Below are 20,336 nucleotides of genomic sequence, written 5' to 3' on the forward strand. Positions count from 1 at the left end.
AAAAAAAAAAATTATCATTATAGTAATTTTTATCATTATTATTTTTCGATAGTCATGTTTTGTTTTTTTGTTCATCAAATAAACGATCAAAAAAAAATTTATTTAAATAATATATTTGTACTTGAAAATGTTTGTTTTTTAAAAAAATAAAAGTAACGAAAATATTAATAAAAAGATTTATTATAAATTATCATGTATAATATAATGTATAAATTTTATCAAGCTTAATTTAATGAAAAAGAAAAAAAAAAAAATTTCATTAATATTTTTCATTTAACCCTTGACCAACGATTAATTTATTGAAATAGAAAAAAAAAAAAAATTATATATATTTATATTATGATGAAAAAAAGATAAATAAATAAATTTATTTTATATTTTTGTTGGTTATTTAAATCATAGTGAATAATAAATAAACAATAGGAACAATCATTCCAGTACTTGTCCAAGATGCACCAAGAATTAATTTAAAAATCCACCAAATGAGTCCAAGAACAGCAGCTTGAAGACCAAGATTAGCAAACATAAGCCTGCATCAACGTAAAAAAACAAAATTAATTTATATTTAATAAACAAATAAATATTAACAAAACAAAATACAAAATTTAATCTTACATGTTATCTTTTGAACGAGCTTTTTTCAATGTTTTCAATGGTTCTTTGCTCAAATAAACTCTAACACCTTTGGTAAGTTCAACAAAGTAATCCTCCCAACACAAAGATCTAATATCCAAGCCAAAAATATTTTTATCCTCAGCTGATAGTGATTCATGTAGCTCCAACATTTTTGGATTATTAAATTTCCACTCGGTAAATATAAAACGTTCCAAACGACCCAATGAATTATTGATGTTTGTATGCATACGTACAAGACTAAAATAAATAAATAATAATTAATTAAATATTCAATTAGTTATAAATTAAATAACGATATAAAAAATATATATATTTACATTGGACGACCACCAGCAACTTTGGTGACAGTATCAAGTATATAGGCAGGAATTAAATGAACAAATATTGATGAAATTCGATAAAGCCAAATTGATGGTAATAATTTTAAATGTGGATACCAAACTGCACCACAAAGAGGATATTTATGAAGATATGAATTTATTTTATTCTCAATTTGTGTCCATTTAAATGGATTGCAAGTACTTGAAGTACAATGATATACTTTAATTCCAGCACTTCTGTTAAGAAAGAAAATTTTTAATCATTTAATTATTAAACTGATATAAAAATATTATGTTAAACTTACTCATCACGACCAACAACATAACCAGCAACAATTAAAGCATTGACAACAATATCAACTGGAATGTAATCATTAATAATATTAGCTGCAACTGGAAGTCTTCTAACAACTCCTTTACTTGCACCCAAAAGAAAACCTTGTGGACCATTTTTTGATGTTGTCCAACCAGGAACTGGTTCATGCCATGCTCCAGTAACTATTAATTTTATTATTATTAATAAACAAAAAACAATATAAAACTGGGGAATAATATTTTTATCATTTAATTAACTTACTCATGGAGGGACGTACAATACCAGCTGGTACTTTTCCATTGACAACTTCATGCTCAGCCAAATGTTTTGTAAATGTATATGAATTTGGATGATCTTTTAATAATTCTGGTGATTTTGCTTCAAGAGCATTTGTATCTAGCTCATTTGATAATTTTAATAATTCAACAACATCAGCTGGTGCTGGATAAATTTGTTCTTTTGTTTCCAATAGAAATGAATTAACATAAGCACTAGAAACATGAACTAAACTCTGTAAGAAAAAATAGATAAAAAAAATATAAAATTAACAAGTTATTCTGGTAAATAATAAATAAAATTAGATTAAAAAAAATATATATGAATAAATAAAACATATTTAAGTAGTTTTTATTATGTATGTTGTTTACCTTGAGATTTCTTATTTCTTGACTCAACTGAACAACTCTACGTGTTCCAAGTAAATTAGTTTCAATAGCTGCTTTTAATGTACCTTCAAAGTCCAATGTTGCTGCTGAATGAAATATAATATTAACATGTTCAACAAGAGTTAATCTATCTTCACTAGATAAACCCAAATTTTCATCACCAACATCACCAGATATTGCAATTAGCTTATTGAAACAATCACTTTTTCCATCTTCACGAAGTTTTTCGAAAACCTGTGCAATAATTTAGAAATACATTTATAATTATAAATTAAATTTTTTACAATAAACAAATAAACCCAAATAATATCTAACCTAAAAAAATATATAAATTAAATGGTAATAATATTTACCGAATTTTTAGTTAATTCTTCAAGTCTTTCATTGATATTTTTTCCTTTTTTTGGACGTATTAATAAATAAATATTATTAACATTTGTACATCTTAATAATTTATCAATTAAACAACTTCCAAGAAAGCCAGTACCACCGGTTATAAAAACATTTTTATTATGATAAAATTCAACAACTCGTGATGCCATTGCCACGTCACAGTAATTTCACCAAATAATATTGAATATTTATATTATTTATTTATTAAATAATAAATTTTATTTTTATTATTATTTATTTAATTATAATAATTAAATAAATGAAAATAATTGATTGGTTTTTTTGTTGTTATTTGATGGAGAAATACTGGTGAATAGACAAATGAAAATAACAAAATTCGAACTCTATGATGTCAGGGAAGCAACTGACTGACATGAAAAAATTTCTTGGATATTTTGTATTTGGTTGAGACTTGAGTCGAAGAGGAGTGTTGGAAAGAAAGTAACTGTGAACAATTAAGTATTTATTTAAATATGAAATTTTTTAATTTTTTTTAATTTATTAATTTCATGAAAATTTAATTTTAAAAATTTCGCCAATCGAAATGAATGGCGTAATTTAACGAAATAAAATAGAAAATTTCATTTTAATCAATTATAATGTAACTCTAAAACGCCCTTGTAACAAAATGCACTATTTTTTTTTTTACATTCAATTATTATATTATTTTTACACGTGTAATGATTATAATAATTTATTATTATTTTTATTTTAAATTTTTTTTATAAGTGTTTTTCCACAGGAATTAATAAATATATCGCTGTTTTTTTTTTTATTAATTTTCATGTTTTTTTGGAACATAGAAATTAAAGATTAGAGAAATGTTATTATTGTAGTCTTTGACTATTATTATTTGAGTTATTATTGTTGGACTTTGAACAAAAAAAATCTTATGTAATTTTTAAGTGGGTATTATTTGTTTTTCATTTTTATGATTATTTTATTTTTCTTGTCGATATCAAGGCCAATGAAATAGAAAAATATTAATTTTAAATAATATATTTGTGTAGAAATAATTTTTTAATGACAATTTTTATATTAATGTTGTAAAATTTTAATTAAATGAAATAGAGGAAAAAATTTAAAGCGTGATTCTTGAAACGGTGTCAGTTTTAGTAATTATACTTGATTTTAATTATTTTAAAAAAAAATTATTTGCTTAGATGACGACGTGACATGGAAAAATTTAAAAGCCATCTCAAAGTACAAAAAAAAAAAATTGCGGAAAATTTATTTATTTTTCTAATGAAATTCTAAAAATAACTGATATAAATTAAAAATATTTTAAATATTTGAAAAATATAAAAATAATAAATTCCATGGATCAAAAAAAAATGTAAAATATAATTTCAAAAATATTTTTCTTAATTTTAATTTACCGTTGGACATGAGGTCGTGTACAACAAAGTTGTAATCATTTTTTTATTGTATAAATAAATAACGGTAAATGACAATTACGAATCATTTTTTTTTTTTAATAATTCTTTTTGAAAATGAATAAAATTTATGTAAAATATAGCTAAGAAAATTAAAATACAAAGTGGACGATTTAAAGTATATTTTTACGCAGTTTAAAATAAAAAAAGGATTACAATTTTTTATTCTTACGATGAAGGCAAAGTAAAATGTCAACAACGTACTCATAACACCAAATAATATTTTTTTTTCAATTTTTTTTCGACTTTCTACAGTGCTGTAAAAATTTCTCTTCCAAATATATTTTTTTTTTCCAGCAAGAATCCAATGCACATGTTTTTGTCTTGCATGAATTTTCACCGGAAATTTCCACAGTAATTCCAACATTTTTATTCGTAATTTCTCAATCGAAATTTTATTCGTAAAATAAATTTATCCAAATTTTTTTGACATGAAATGACTTTTCTCCAGGGGTAGTTTGAACCCACTATTGTTTTATCTAAACAAAAAAAATCTAATAAAGTCAAACAACCCTAACAACCTTTATTTGCAATGGATTATTTAAAAATATTCATACAATAATAACAACAACTGTTATTATTATTTAAAAAAAAATAAATATCGATAGTAATCATTAATCATTTACTAAATATATTTTTTAAATTATTTTTTAATTTGAAAAGATTATTAGATCACATGAAAATTAAACTGCGGATTTATTTTGAAACTGATCTATGAAATGATCTACAGTGATCTATGTACTGTCATGTTGGTAAAACAGTTTAATTTTGTCGGTAAAATAGTTGATTAAGGCATGTATATTTATCATTGTAATTTTATATTTGAATTTAACAATTTGCATAGAGAAAAGTTGACATACAAAGAACATTGTTCATAGATATTTTTGGTAGCATGTGGTAAATGTATTAATGCATAATAATACTTAGTCAAAGACGGCTACTAAAGTTATAAATGATGTCGAATTATGAGCGTGGGTGCTCATGTTATTGATACAATCTACTTGTTCAATAATATTTTAACTCATAAAATTAAATATATACAATGAAAATTTACTTAAACTATTATTAGGCTATTTAAAAATAAATGTACATTATATTTTATCTTTTTTTTTTTCAATTTTTTATTAAATAATAATTGTTTTGAAAATAAATAGCATTTGTTTATTCGGTTTTTTAAAATGCAAATATTTTTAAATAATTAAATAAGTACATTTATAAGTATTTATTAATATGAAAAAATTAATTTTTTTTTATAAATTTATTTTATTGTTTATTTAAATTTTAGTAAAACAAATTTATTTATTTTATGAAGTCATTTTTTATTTTCATTTTTAAAATCAGAATTAAAGTGAATTTTTAATTTTTTTTTTTTCAATGTGCAAACTTTAATGTTAGCTCGTCATCGGATAATTTGACGACGTCAAAAGACAATTCTCCGAAGAAAAAATAAAAAAATTTATTATAAATGAAAAAAAAAAAAAAAAAATGGCAAAAAAAAATAACAAAGAATATATTTTTAGTTTAAATATTTGAGTTTCAATTTAATATTGAAATTTTTTTTCGGTATATAAATTTAACAATAAACAACTATCGACGACATTATGGTTTTTTATTTTTGACGTCATATTTTTGCATTGTATGAATGAGTCATTGTTCATGAGTGGATATATTATTATTTATTAATTTTTTTCCTGAAAATGTATTAAAATAAATACAACGCGCTTAAAAATCTTCATAAATTTACAAAATTAATATTAATTTTCTTGTGTGTTTATTAATTTTTAATTAAAAAAAAACTAAATAAATTAATATTATTATTTTCCAGCTTAAAAGTTATTGTTATTCAAAAGTTTTATTATAATCTTTGACAGAATTTTAAATAGACTACATCCGTGCAATTACCATCAATCAACACGATTTAGATTTTATAAATTATATTATGTAGATATAAAATGATGACAAATTGAAGTTTCAAATGAAAAAAAAAAATAAAAATCAAAACTAATATTAATTTAAAACAATTAAAAAATCAAAAAATTAACAATAAAAATTGTGTATAAACAAAAATAAATTAATAAATTTCATCTTAATCAAAATATTTATTTTTTTTTTCCAATAAATAAATAAACATTAACATTTAAAATTTACCGCCTTTTGCCCTTTGACAACAGTGCCCTCAAATTCATCCCTTGAAATAAAAATCATTTCAAAAAAAAAAAAAACATCCCCTTTTTGTAATCCATGAATTATTTGTCATTCATAAATTCGCGGTTTAATAAAAAAGCTCTACAAAAATTAAGGCGCAAGCTCGGTAAAATATTGTACTCAGTTGAATATATTAGCCAATGAAAAATGATCTAGTAATGATCTAGTGATGTTTTTTTAATAGATGTTACCCCAACTGGAAATACTTGGCAGTTGCCCCAAGATGGCGGACTCGGTTGACGTGCGACAGGAACAAGTTGAAAAGTGCAAAATACCGGATAAATCTATGTTCTTGTGTTAAAATTATTAAATAAATAATCATTTTACAATAACAGTGACACGTACAATATTATAATAAACTTTTAACTGTAAATCATCAACTATCAAACTCAATACCTGTAAGTCTTAACCATTCCTTAATTTTTTATTTTTTACTACTAAAATTTCTTTTTATATTTTTTTTTTTAACTTATTTTCTATCTCTTTTCGTCATTCATACCAAACCTGAGGGTGTCCACGCCTCCGCATATCAGCCGCGCCTATTAAGGGCCAGATTAAAAAAAAAAATATAATTAAAAAATATTTTTTTAATAAACAATTTTTAAAATTTTATTTTTCATTCAATAGACCGCACCTTTTATTTATTTTTTTTAATTTTTTCTTATTACAAATTTATTTTCCCTGGTTAAATTAAATTCCGAGAAATGAGCACTACAGAAAGTTGATAATTTTAGAGACAAAAAAACTAGCTCAATTAGTGAAACTATATTTTTTTTAAAAAGTTGTTTATTTTTATTATTTTTTTTTTTTGGGAAAATATTCTCATTTTATGTTGATAATTTTGCGCCAGTCTGCGACAATTTTTTTTTTTTTTTTTACATGTATTGAGCTTGTGAATTCACGCAAGACATGCGATAATTTTTGTGCCGTTTTGTCCTGCTGATTGGTTATGTATCTTCTCATTTTTATATAAATTTAATTATCATTTTTTTTTTTTGGAGTATTTTGAGTTATTTCTACTTGTCTGCCGGTTTTTTTCTTTTTTTTCTATTATTCTTCTGACCTGTCTCTCCCTCTTTTTATTACCCCTACTTTTTAAAAATCCCTTTGATTCTTGTTCCCTTTTCCCCTGTTCTACCCTCATTTATAAACCGCCCCTCCTAGATACGATACTTTCCTGGCTACCCTTGCTAGGCTTTTGCTTGTGTGGCGCCAATTTAATTTCCTCATATTTTTTTTTTTACAGCCATACAATATCTAAAAGACCCACTGCCACAAATTTGAGTAAAAAAAAAACAAATAACTCTTTTCTATTTTTTTTTTTTTTTTACATGACTTGACAATATTTATCATCATTTTTTTTAATCTAAAATAATAATAACAATGAGCTAGATAAAACCAGCTGATGATTAATTTTTTTCCTCAAAAAATATCATATTTCATTTAATATTTTAATTTTAAATTATAAAAAAATAAATAAATATTACTTCAAACTGTTTATTTTATTTTTTTTTTTTCAAACCCCGATTACGATAATATAATTATAGTGTACAAATTTATTTTTTCTTTACGTTATAAAAAACTATTAAGTAATTTGTTGAAATTAAAATGAAAAAATATTGATATTTTTGTGTAATGTATAAATTTTTTTTTCAGCTAAATTGCATAAAAAAAAATTATTATTATGATTTTAATTGAGAATGAAAAACAAGGTTGTTTGTTAGCATGCATTGTAAAAAATAATATGAAATCATTGATGCATCACCACCACTACCTCCACCTTCACCACCACCACCCATTGCGGTGACCCACGTTTAAGCTTCATCTTGCACCACCAACCCCCTTGTACTTTAGTGGCGCTGTCACACTGTAACCTGAGATGACAATTTCACCCTTTCATATATTACCTCTCAGAGTTTGTGGACTTTATGCAAAGACTTTAAACTAGGTGGGCGAATTACCCTTACATAAAACCAACACACTCATATACAAATACAAAACTTGAACAAACATATATTCACATTGTGACCGTTAATTTAATAATTCTACGAGTGTCTTGACTTATTTTTTTTTTTCTTTTCAATTACCACAAAAAGAAATTACAAAGAAAAGAAAATTAAACCAACTATCTATTTATATTTTAGCTTTTGTTAATTTAAATTGAATTAAAATTTTGAAATAATTTATAGAAAAATTTTAGTTTGATTCAATTTGTTTTTTTTTTTAATTGAATATTTGAATTATAATCACGGTAATATTTTTATCAATCATTTCGTAATGTTTAGGTAATAGATGAGGGAAAAAAAAATAGTTTTTTATAGTGAAAGGCCTTGATGAGTGCCGAAAATAAAAATGAAAAAAAAAAAAAAATGATAAGACAAAATACAAAGTACAAAAGGCATATTTATTCATGGCTAGATGATTCTATTCTGACTGCTTTCTCTCCCTCTTAAAAATTTTATATTTTGCCGGAAGATCGATCCAAGTTTCTATTCCAATATAGTCTATCTTTTTTTTTATCTACGATATAACTATCTCTTTTTATCTTATCCACCAATGTCGGTAAATAGCTGGCGCACGCGCGTATTAATCTAACTCACACTAATATTTTAATATTATTATGTGTGTATGGTTTTTTTTTTTAAATTCATTTTTATATTATTTATTGAGTCTATGAGCTATTAATATATTTTTGGAGTTAAAATTTTGATTGTAGATATGAAATTTTCAAGTTTAAAATTATTTTTCAAATATTCAAATAAAAAAATTGATAAAATTAATTTCTTATCAGGTTTTATTATTTTTTATGATTATTTTTAATTTAATTAAATCAAATTATTGTTTATTATTGTTATTTTAATTATTTAATTATTTTTAAATTTTATATTTATCCTGACAAAATATTTTTTCTTTTTTCTCTTTTTTTTTTGTATAAATTATTTTAAAATGAATAGACAAGGTCATGATGGGTCCAAAAGTTGATGAATTTTTATCATTATTGTATTTTAATATACAAACAATTAAATATTTAAAAAAACAAATCTGTTTTAGTATACAATATATTTTTTTAAATAACGTTTCCTTAATGACATCAGACAAAAAATAAAAAATTATTCATTTAATTTTGATTTTTTATGTTATCAATGTTTTAATTAATTGTTTAATGATAAATAATAATACATAAAATTAAAACGTATAATTAAAAAGAATAAATTTCATATTTCAAGTACAAAATTTTTATATTTTTTACTGATAAAAAATTAATATTGTTGATATATAATTTAGCATTATGAATCAGTGTCATAAATTGAAAATATTCATTTTCATTTCTCTCATTTTATAAACAATTTATACTCTAATAACATTAATTTTTTTTCAGTTATTTTTTGCTGAATTAAGAGCGTAATATATATCGATAAATAAAATTAATTCAACATATTTTTAAATGAATTAATTGTTGTATAATATTAGTACGGTTTCATGTATTTTTTTTATATATTCTCAACCTGTTTGAAATATTTAATTATCACTATTTTACGTGACAATTTGTTAGATGACTAGGCAAATTTAAATCGTTTGGAGTAAATGTAAATTTTTTAAAAATCATTGAGACATGGATCTTGTCTCGTTACTCTTAATATAATCAGTAAAAAATTATAACCAATTATAAACTTGGTTTGAGTTAATTTCATCAAAGGATATATAAAATTTATTGTTTATTTTAATTTATTAACTTATATAAAAAATAATTTTTAATTCAAACGACGCATTTAATTTTTTTCAAATTTGTAATTGACTTTATTTACAAATAAAAAATTTAAAAAAAATCATTGATATTCCTTTTTTAATATATAATTATTAATTAACAAAAAAAAAAAATTATTCTTCAAATGAATTCATATAATTTTTGTTGTGATGAATTTATTTATTCAATAAAAATTAACATCTAAATTATTCTAGACACAAAAAAAAAAAAAGAAAAAAATATAAAAAAAAAACTATAAATTGTCTACATGTCAAAACAAGGGATAAATAAATAAAAATATATGACGAAAGTTTGAAAATATTTGTCTACCAAAAAATAGTTGAAGCAATAAAATTACCTTGATTTAAAAAATAAAATAAAATCATCATATATACGATTCAAATATACATTTTTTTTTTTTCGCATATACATTATTAATAAAATAAAATCTTCGAAAGTTTTATTTTTTTTTTTTTTACATATTAAATTCATTATATAACACATAAGAAGAATATTCGATTGATCATTTTTAAGATTGAAATCGCATAAAAATTGCGAAATATTCAACAAATAATCCACGATAGTAAAACTTTCGATTATCAATCGTAACATGTTAAAATCTCTCCCTAAAAACATCATCAAAATATTTAAAAAAACCATTAAATTAATAAACAAATAATATTTAAACAAAATTTATTATAATTTGTTTAAAAATTTATTTTTTTTCTACTCCGAAATGACAAAAAAAAAAACCAGTTAATTTTATAATAATATTTTTAATAAACACCTGACAATATTTCAATTAAATAATTAATAATAATAATAATAATATATTTCTAAATAAATTATAAATAATTAATTTATTAATTTTTAATTTTATTTATTGTTAATTTAATAATTTATCAAACTTACACGTTTCATTCACGAGGTGTAATATTATTATTGTAAATTTATTAGCAGCTAGATAGTTAATGACGATGATGTCAGTTATTTAAAGTGGCGGAGGGGTGAGAGGGGGGTATTTGTTTCTATCGGATGATATAAGGGTCCGGCATGGTGATCGGCTCACTCAGTAACATACCTTTCCTTCATGGTACCACAAGTCACAACGGATATATCCACTCTACGCTCAATTCAATTGTGTGTGTCTTTTTTTTTTTTCTTTTTAATTTAGTTTATTTAGTTTGTGATTTTTATTTTAATTTGTAATTAGAAAATTTAAATAAGCGAAATACTTGTGTATTATGTTGTTTGTTATAAATTTTAAAAATGGCGATTTTTTTTTATTTATTGTATATTTATAATATAACAATTGATTAGTATATTTTTGCAAGTGCGTGAGTTAAATTTTTTTTTTTTTTATTTTGTACTTATTGGAATTTAATTGGAGTTTATTAATTTTTTGGTGAGTTTATTGTTTAAGAGTATATTATATACTATTATTGTCTGATAATTTTATAGAAATTATTTGGTAATTAAAAATTGCATCATTATTAAATGATAGAAACTTTTTTTTTTTTTACTTTTTTTAAATTTGGTGGGTTTGTTTTTTTATCTCTTTGATTATTGACGGATAATTTTATTGAAATTAATTTATCATTTGAAAATTACATCATTGATAAATAATAGAAATTGTTTTTTTAATTTTTAATTGGTAATTAGATGATTTTATAAAAGTTTTAATTTATTATTTGAAAATTGCATCAAATGAAATTATATTTTTTTCTCTTGATCCTAATTTTTGATTTTTTTTATCGGATGATTTTTAAATAAATTACTTTTTTTTTTTTCATTTATAACTTTCTTTTCAAAATGATTTTCAATTTTTTTTCCTTATTTAAAAATTGCATTGTTAAAAAATAATGGAATTTGTAATTTTTTTTAAATTCTAATTTTTGGATTTTTGATAATAATTTTTGAAATAGTTAATTTATAAATATCAATAAATTTATAGTATTTAAATTATATATCAATTAAAATAATTCAATTTAAAAATTCAACGGGTTTTTTACGTGCAGCTCACTTGACTCTCGATTCGCGCGCGAAAGTTCGACGCAGCATAAAATTCAGCGCAAGTAGCGGTATTTCCTAGTCCCATTTTTTTTTTATTTCCTCTTTCATACTTGTATATAAATATATATATACATGTATATTGATTTCTTTTTATTTTTTTTAACTCATTCGTCCTCGCTCTCAAAGTGTATAACAAGTAAAAATATTAAAAAATAAAAAATAGTATTTAAAAATTGAAAGAAACTTGTTAAAATTATTTATTATATTGTTTTTATCTTTTTTGCTATTTTTTTTACTTTTACTGTTTTTTTTTTTTTTATGATGTCACGTACTGAAGTTTATTCAAATGATTTTCAAAAATATATAAATCACATTTTATCAATAGAATAAAAAAACATAATTTTAAATTTATTTTTTAAATAAATCATTTTTTTTTTTTAATGAAAATTCACAAAAGAATTCATTTAAGACAATTAACAAGCATATTTTCCATTTCAATAACAGCAATAATAATAAATTTAAAAAAAAAAATATAAAAAACAATATTTATCGTGAATATAATTACAATTTTTAAAATAAAATTTTACAAAAATAAATATTCGACGAACAAAATTTAAAAAAAAAAAATGATAAAATTTTAATTTCTTTTTGCTGAATATAATTACAGCGATATAGTTTGTTAAAAACAACTATTAAAATTCAAATTTATCCCTGAAATTATTAACAATTTAATCGTCGACAAATTTTATTTTCCTCATTCTTTTTTTATAATTTTATATTTTTATTTCAAAGTAAATTAAATTGTAAATATTTACATGACATTTAACATTAAACAAATTAATAATTATTCAATTAATTAATCATACAATGTTATACAAATTATCATCAATTGAATAATTTTTTTTCAATCATAAATAAACGAAAAAAAAAAAAAAAATTCATGAATGAAATTGATCTTTTGACTTACTGATTAACCCAATCAAAATAATTTAAAAATAAATTCAAAATAAATAAATATATTTTTTTATGAATTTTATTATCAACAAAGAATACCTTTATCATTTTTTCCTTGACGTCAGTAATTTATACTATTTCCTATCAGACAAATTAAAAATAAAATTGATAAATAATTGTTGTCTATTTGACTGTCTGTATTTTTATATATATTTTTTTTTTTTCTTTGTATGAACACGTATGAAGAGATAAGAAAGTCGGTCATAACTTGCATAAAAAAAATATATATATTAATGAAAATAATAAAAACAGACTTGTGTCAAAGAAAGGCCCAGCTAGAGCAAAAAAAAAAAAAAAATTATAAAACATAATAGAAGTGTTTTTAAAAAAAAAAAAACCAAGTCAACATGTCCAAAATATATAGGTTGAATCATAAATTCCAACCTGTTTTGAACGACATTTTTCATTCTCATTTTGGTGAATATTATCAACCGGTGAAGAAAATGGGGTTTGCAGATCGTGGATATTTTTGTACTTTTTTGTGATGTGGTTAAAATATTGATCATTTTGGTTTGTTTTCAGGTGACACGTATTGAATAATATGAAGGCAAGACTTGGCTGTAAAAAATTGATGAATTTGACGGATGGCTACTGCGGACTTTCTATTTATACTTGACAGTATGGATTATTATTTGACTAGGTCATTTTAATTTTTTTTTTTTTTTTTTTTCAATTATAAAAAGGTGCTTGATCTTTGGCTAATGACCTTTTACTTTTTCTTCAAAGAAAATAATGAAACTTTCCTAAATATTTTTTTTTAAAGTTTAATTATTAAAAATTATTTTTCTCCGTACACTTGCTAAGTGTTTTAACAAAGATAAATATTTTTTTTTTTTTTTAAATTATATACGAAGAATCATCGTTAGTAATTTGCACATTTTATTTTTTTTCACTGACATTGTCATTGTGATTATTGATGACATAAACATCGTAACAACTGTGTAATCAACAACGTAAATTTCAAAGTAAAATATTATATTTTTCTAAAAAAAAAAAAAAAAATAACAATCATATACATTTTTAAATAGCCCTCTGTCTTTTAAATTAAACTCAATCAATATCCAACCCCAACAGTAAAAACCCTAACTAAAAACCAAATCAATACCCAAAAAAAAACCAACAAAAAATTTTCAAAACAAAAAAACTTAAAATGCAATTTCATCTTCTTAAAATTTCATCTAACTCTTCCAAAAATTAATTAATTAATTAATTAATAACTAATCAAAGAAAATCGTTAATAATTACATGAAAATTTATATAATTTTCTTGTATAAAATCGACTTGTCAAATTCAATTGATATTTAAAATAATAATAATATTTAAATATGTAAAAATGGCTGTAAAAAAAAGGAAAGAAAAAGCTCAACACAAAACTCGGGCACTGAAACGCGGATGGCTTCATACAGGGTGCCACAGTTTATAACGGGTTTTCGTGTAACGGGGTCGGCCTTCGTCCGTCCTTGTCATGTACATTTTTATTTATTTATTTTTTAAATATTCTTTCTCTTTCTCTCGACTCAACTCGTCATCGTTTTTCATATGTAGTTGAGAGCTTGATGTTGGCTCCGTGACCGCGAAGTGATGATGCCGGGACGCTGACCTGGAATCCCACGAGAATCCGTTTCTATGTATACAGACACTTAAATACACCGTCGTAGTTACTTGTAATCTGTAATGATATCTAAATTAAATACTCCACACTTGTTCATTTGTTGCCCACTTGTATCACCACCCACTTATAAATTAACTTTAATAATTACATTTTATATTTATTTTACAATTAATTATTTAGAAAAATAATAAAAAATTAAATAGCACATACTAAAATTATATAGTCAATTTATTTCATCAGTAACTAGTTAATAAAAATAAAAAAAAAAATGCAAGTTTTACTTGGAATTTATTGACTTAATTATTAATTGTTGAAATTATTTTTTTTTTTCAATATAAATTATTTATTAAAGTCCATTTTACTTGCACAACAATTTTGCCTTTTTTTTTTTTTTTCATCCCTATTAAATCTTAATTTAGTAATATTTAAAATATGACATTGCATTTTCTTATGACACCAATTTTTTTTTATATTTTTTTTTTCATATTATTTATCGCGTAATTTAACTTGATATTACGGCATTGTTTAAAATAATAAATTTAAAACAATAGTTAATATTATTGTTATTATTTTCATGGTCATGAATATTTTTTTTTTTTATTATAAGGAATTTGTAAAATAAATATGGTTTTTTTAGAAATAAAAATGAGCATGTTTTGCGTTTATTAAATGACAAAAAAATTATATTGACATATAATTTTTTAATATTGCATGAAATTTATAGTGACACTGGCGCGATTAAATCTCATTATTACGTAATTTTTTATTTTTTTAATAAAGGTTAATTTAGAGCATAGAAAAAAAAATCTGAAATTAAATTTGAATATATTTTAGATATTACATATTTGTAACATATTATGATTAATTGAAAAATTAATTATCAATAAATTTAAAAGGAAAAAAAAAAAATAATTTATTTTTCATGAAAAAATTTTAAAAAATGCTAAAAATAAATATTTGTCGAATGAGTAAATAATGTAAAAAAATATATACAGAATTGAGTGAATCATCTGCAGTAAGTGGGTCATATGTGATCAGGTTTTATGAATAAGTAAATATCGAGACGGAAGTATCAATCGAATATGCTATTCACTGATGATAGATTGATAGATTCTTTTTTTTTTTTTTTTTTGACATTATTATTCATTGGCATTCGTGTGTTGGCATTTTACTCATTGATTGACATTGATTTTATTTTTTGACCAATTCAATAAATTCATCAATTTTATTGTTAAATAATTTACATAAAAAAAAATTATGATTTATATATGTCATTGAAATTTTCAATCAATCGCATGTTAAAAAATAATTATGATAAAAAAAAATACTTGAGTAATTATCTTACAATTCTATATAATTTTTTTTTTTTTTTAATTGTCATTAAAGCGTGATGTAAAATTAATCGAATTACAGTTGATAAAAATAATTTAAATTAATAATTTTTTTATATTTATCAATTACGTATATTTTTGCGAATAAATTTATGATTTATTTATTTTTTTTTTTTTTCGTTATTAATGTGTTTATTCAATGAGATATATATATTTTTTTCTCTAAATAACTTTTTGTTTCTTATCAACTATTTTATCAAATCTTATCTTACCAGTCACATCGCGTCTTATCAATATTAGCTTTACGTTTTGTTAATTTCACTAGTTCACAACTAGCCAGTAAAGAAAAAAACCAGCAATGTTTTACAGCTTGTTATTAAAAATATTATATGATAATAATTGTTTATTAATTTTTTTGCTTGCAGAGAGTGAAGTTGACTTGACCGAAATGAGGATAGGTGGATTGATGTTTATCTTAAAAAAATATCCTGTAATTATTTTGAATAAACAACTGACAACGCATAAAAAAAGTCTTCATATTAAAAAAAATTTAATATAAAATATCAGGAATTATAAAAACCAAATAAAAATACACTTAAATATCTTCCATAATAGTGTTACTAGCTTCCAAGCAAAAATTCCAAATAACTAAAGAAAAAGAAGAGGAAGAAAAGAGAGATATTTAAAAAAAGCTAATATATATATAAATAATTTATTTATAAAAAAATAATTATAATAATAATTAAGTTAAGATAAAGAAATATGGCAACGATGGCTGGAGGTGAATACACGTCTGTCAAAGATTTCTACAGAGGTAGATCAATATTTATAACTGGTGGTACTGGTTTCATGGGTAAAGTATTGGTTGAAAAATTGCTGAGATCATGTCCAGATATTAAAAATATATATCTTCTTATGAGACCAAAAAGAGGACAAAATGTTGAAGAAAGATTATGTGAACTTTTAAATGCACCGGTGAGACATTTAATTATTTTTCGAAACAATATATTTAAAGCTTCAAATAATATTTAAAACAAAAACAAAAATATATATAAAATTTTCTCAATATAACAATAATTAATTTGTAAAAGAAATAGAGAAATTAAAATGAAAAAATAATCATGTTAATCAATTCGAAACTTGATGTTTATAATTTAATTTTTACTGAAATGCTATTTATAAATTTAAATTTCATTCTGTTTAACATGAAAAAATGATTATCAATTATATTTAGTAACGTAAATGATTAACTAATTAACTAATGAAATTGTTATTTTAATTTTTTCGATAGCTTTTTGATAGATTACGTCATGACAGTCCAAATGAATTGTCAAAAATTGTTCCAATTGCTGGTGATGTAACTGAGCCAGAATTGGGAATATCAAAAGAAGATCAAGAAACATTGACAATACATGTTTCAGTTGTTTTTCATTCAGCAGCAACTGTTAAATTTGATGAAGCACTTAAATTATCTGTTACAATTAATATGCTTGGTAGTGAAAGACTAGTACAACTTTGTCATCGTATGATTAATCTTGAAGTGAGTAATTTTATCAATAAAAAATTTAAAAAAATTAATTTATCTTTCAAAACAATAATTATATAATTATACTGTTAATTTATAACTTGTTTTTTTGTTTGAAATAAATTATTACTTGGCATCATCAATAGCCCAAGCTTGCCAAATAAAATAATATATAAATTTAATTTTAAAAAAATTGAAAAGAAATAAAAATTTAATTTTCAATTGGATCAATATAATGTTGATATTTTTTATTGATAATAATTATTTATTTAAAGGCACTGATTCACGTATCAACAGCATATTGCAATTGTGATCGTAGTGATGTAGCTGAAGAGATATATCCACCACCACAAGATCCAAAACAAGTGATAGCATGTACCAGAGGTATGGATGATAAACTTGTTGAAGAATTAACACCAAGATTAATTGAAGGTAGACCAAATACCTATACATTTACAAAAGCACTTGCTGAAACAATGCTACAAGGTGAAAGTGGTTCATTGCCAGTTGCAATTGTTAGACCGTCAATTGTATTATCATCAATAAGAGAACCAATGGCTGGTTGGGTTGATAATTTAAATGGACCAACTGGTATCATTGCTGCTGCTGGTAAAGGAATATTCAGGTAAATTTATAAAAAGAGTTTGATAAATGATAAAATCATATTTCACATTTTTAAATGATGTTATTATTTGTTGTTTTTTGTTGCAGAACAATGCTTTGTCATGAAGAAAATGTTGCTGATTTTGTACCAGTTGATATTGTAATAAATTTAATGATTGTCGCAGCATGGAAAACAGCAACTCATCGTGCTGATACAATAACTGTTTATAATTGTTGTACAGGTGTACAAAATCCAATAACATGGAAAAAATTTATTGATTTGGCATTTAAATATACACGTTTACATCCAGCAAAAGATGCTGTTTGGTATCCAGGTGGTAGATGTCAAAAATATAGTTTGATTAATAGTGTATCAGTTACATTACAACACATGATACCAGCACATATACTTGATATGATTGCTAGATTTAAAGGTTCACGTCCAATAATGTTACGTATACAATCAAAATTAGCTAAAGCAGCAACATGTCTTGAATATTTTACAACACAACAATGGAAATTTCGTGATGATAATGTTAGAAAACTTGCTGAACAATTAACAAATGAAGATCGTCAAACATTTATGTTTGATGTTAAACAAATTGATTGGCCATCATATTTAGAAAATTATATTTTGGGAATACGACAATTTATATTAAAAGAAAGTCCAGATACATTACCAGCAGCACGTTCACATCTTATCAAGTAAGTTTTAATTTATTTAACAAAAATATACCAAATTAATCATACAATTTATTTTTTTTTTTTTAGATTATATTGGCTACAAAGAGCAATGCAATTTGGTGTTGCAATTATTGTACTTCGTACATTATTTTCACGTAGTACTGCTGCAAGATCAGCTTGGTTTATGCTTATGTCAATTGTGCTTCGTATTTGTCGTATGATTGTTTGACGGCTCAGTCTTCATAATATAAATTTAAATTATAAAAATATTGATAATAAAATAATCGCACATAATGCGAATAATAATAATAATACGCCAATCACCATTAAAAATAATAATTTGCATTTTTTTAAATTAAAAATTTATCTTCGACTTCCACTGCTCAGTAATACGAAAAAAATAACAAGTAAAATGCGCTTTATCATAAATTCAAGAGTTTATAAAATGTCTCTTCTTCCTTATATTAATTTTATTTTTTTCGAAAATTATAAATTTTTAAAATACAATTTTATTGTTATGCGAAATATTTAATTATTATTATTAAAACAACAAGAAAATTTACAAAAAAAATAACGTATAAAATGATAAAAGTCAAGACTCGTAATTAAAAATAACAATAATAATTTTAAAAAATAACTAAAAGAATGAATAGAAAAAATAATATTCAATTGTAGCATGATTTTTTTTGTTTGTTTGAGATGATTGTGTGAGTGTTTGTCTTTTATTTTTTATTTTTATTTATCATTATTTTACAATTTTTTTTGATGATGATTTGAGAATATATGGCGTTTGAATTTTAATTAGTTTAATTTTTGTTTGCAAGTTCATTCTAAATGATGGTTGTGCGTTAAAATATCGGAATTTTTATTATAAATAATATCAAGATATTAATTTTTATAAAAATTAATAAAATAATTATTTCTATTTGAATTTTTTAATTATTTTAAATTCTGAAATTTTCGATTTAGATTTGGTAAATTAATCTTGTTGATAGTAAATTTTAAAAATTTTTATAAAAAGTACGATTTAAAGAACTTGAGGTTTTAATTATGAGTTGAAAAAGTTATTATTAACAAGATTAATTTAACATATTTAAATGCAGAATTTGAGAATTTAAAATAAATGACAAAATTCGAAAATAAAAAATTTTAATTCTTTACAACATCTATTCAAAATACATTAATATATTTAAAATATATTGATAAATTTTATTTTAATTTGCTCTTTGAAAGTTTAGAGCAAAATTTATTCAAAAATACCAATGAAAAAATAACAAAATAAATAAACAAATAAACAACCAAAAAAAAAATATTTAAAAATCATAAAATCGGCGATTTTTTTTTTATGGTAAAAAATAAAAATCAGCGTTATAAAAATAAAAAATATATATCTTGCCTATTATTATTATCACATATGTCAATGATTAAAAAAAAAAATTAAATACATTGTCAAACAAGCTACGAAATCGATGAAAAAAAAACTAAAATAGCTAAAAGAAAATGAAATTGTCTAAAGCGAAAAATATAATTGACAATTTTTGAATGAGAGTTAACCTTTGTGTGAAAATAAAATATAAAAATAATTAACAAAATATTTAAATAAAACAGCATTAATATAAAAAATAAAAAAAATGAAATAAAAAATATAAAATATGAAAAAAAAAAAAATAAAAATATCGTAGAAATTAGTTAGATGAAGAATTGTAAATACAAAGTTGTTGAAGGTTGTGATGGTATGTATAGATAGTTTGAAAAATAATAATTTTAAAATGGTGAAGAAAAATTTCGAAAAGATATATAATAATTTTGATTGATTTGAAAAAATATAGGGTTGAATT

General features: G+C 22.1%; 2 protein-coding genes across 4 annotated transcripts; one reads left to right on the forward strand and one right to left on the reverse strand.

Annotated features, from left to right (window-relative positions):
* Positions 1-160: 160 nt before the first annotated feature.
* On the reverse strand, positions 161-2,700 carry LOC122858768 (putative fatty acyl-CoA reductase CG8306). Of its 2 annotated transcripts, none has more exons than XM_044161895.1 (7): positions 2,291-2,700; positions 1,920-2,171; positions 1,534-1,783; positions 1,262-1,454; positions 954-1,193; positions 616-873; positions 161-530 (listed from the first exon to the last, which is right to left on the reverse strand). In XM_044161895.1, the coding sequence occupies exons 1-7, from the start codon at positions 2,477-2,479 to the stop codon at positions 392-394; spliced, it is 1,521 nt and encodes a 506-aa protein (XP_044017830.1). In that variant the 5' UTR covers positions 2,480-2,700; the 3' UTR covers positions 161-391. The 2 variants fall into 2 exon arrangements, with proteins under 2 accessions (XP_044017830.1, XP_044017831.1); XM_044161896.1 differs by having other exon boundaries at positions 163-530; positions 954-1,190; positions 2,291-2,699.
* A 3,474-nt stretch (positions 2,701-6,174) lies between these two features.
* Positions 6,175-20,231, forward strand: LOC122858770 (putative fatty acyl-CoA reductase CG5065). Of its 2 annotated transcripts, none has more exons than XM_044161900.1 (6): positions 6,175-6,369; positions 16,112-16,661; positions 16,978-17,226; positions 17,487-17,836; positions 17,923-18,519; positions 18,586-20,231. In XM_044161900.1, exons 2-6 carry the CDS (start codon positions 16,449-16,451, stop codon positions 18,725-18,727), a joined length of 1,551 nt encoding a protein of 516 aa, XP_044017835.1. In that variant the 5' UTR covers positions 6,175-6,369; positions 16,112-16,448; the 3' UTR covers positions 18,728-20,231. The 2 variants fall into 2 exon arrangements, with proteins under 2 accessions (XP_044017835.1, XP_044017834.1); XM_044161899.1 differs by lacking the exon at positions 6,175-6,369 and adding an exon at positions 10,784-11,121.
* The last annotated feature ends 105 nt before the right edge of the window (positions 20,232-20,336 follow it).

The sequence above is a fragment of the Aphidius gifuensis genome, linkage group LG6, assembly GCF_014905175.1.
Source record: "Aphidius gifuensis isolate YNYX2018 linkage group LG6, ASM1490517v1, whole genome shotgun sequence".
Classification (NCBI taxonomy): Eukaryota; Metazoa; Arthropoda; class Insecta; order Hymenoptera; family Braconidae; genus Aphidius; species Aphidius gifuensis.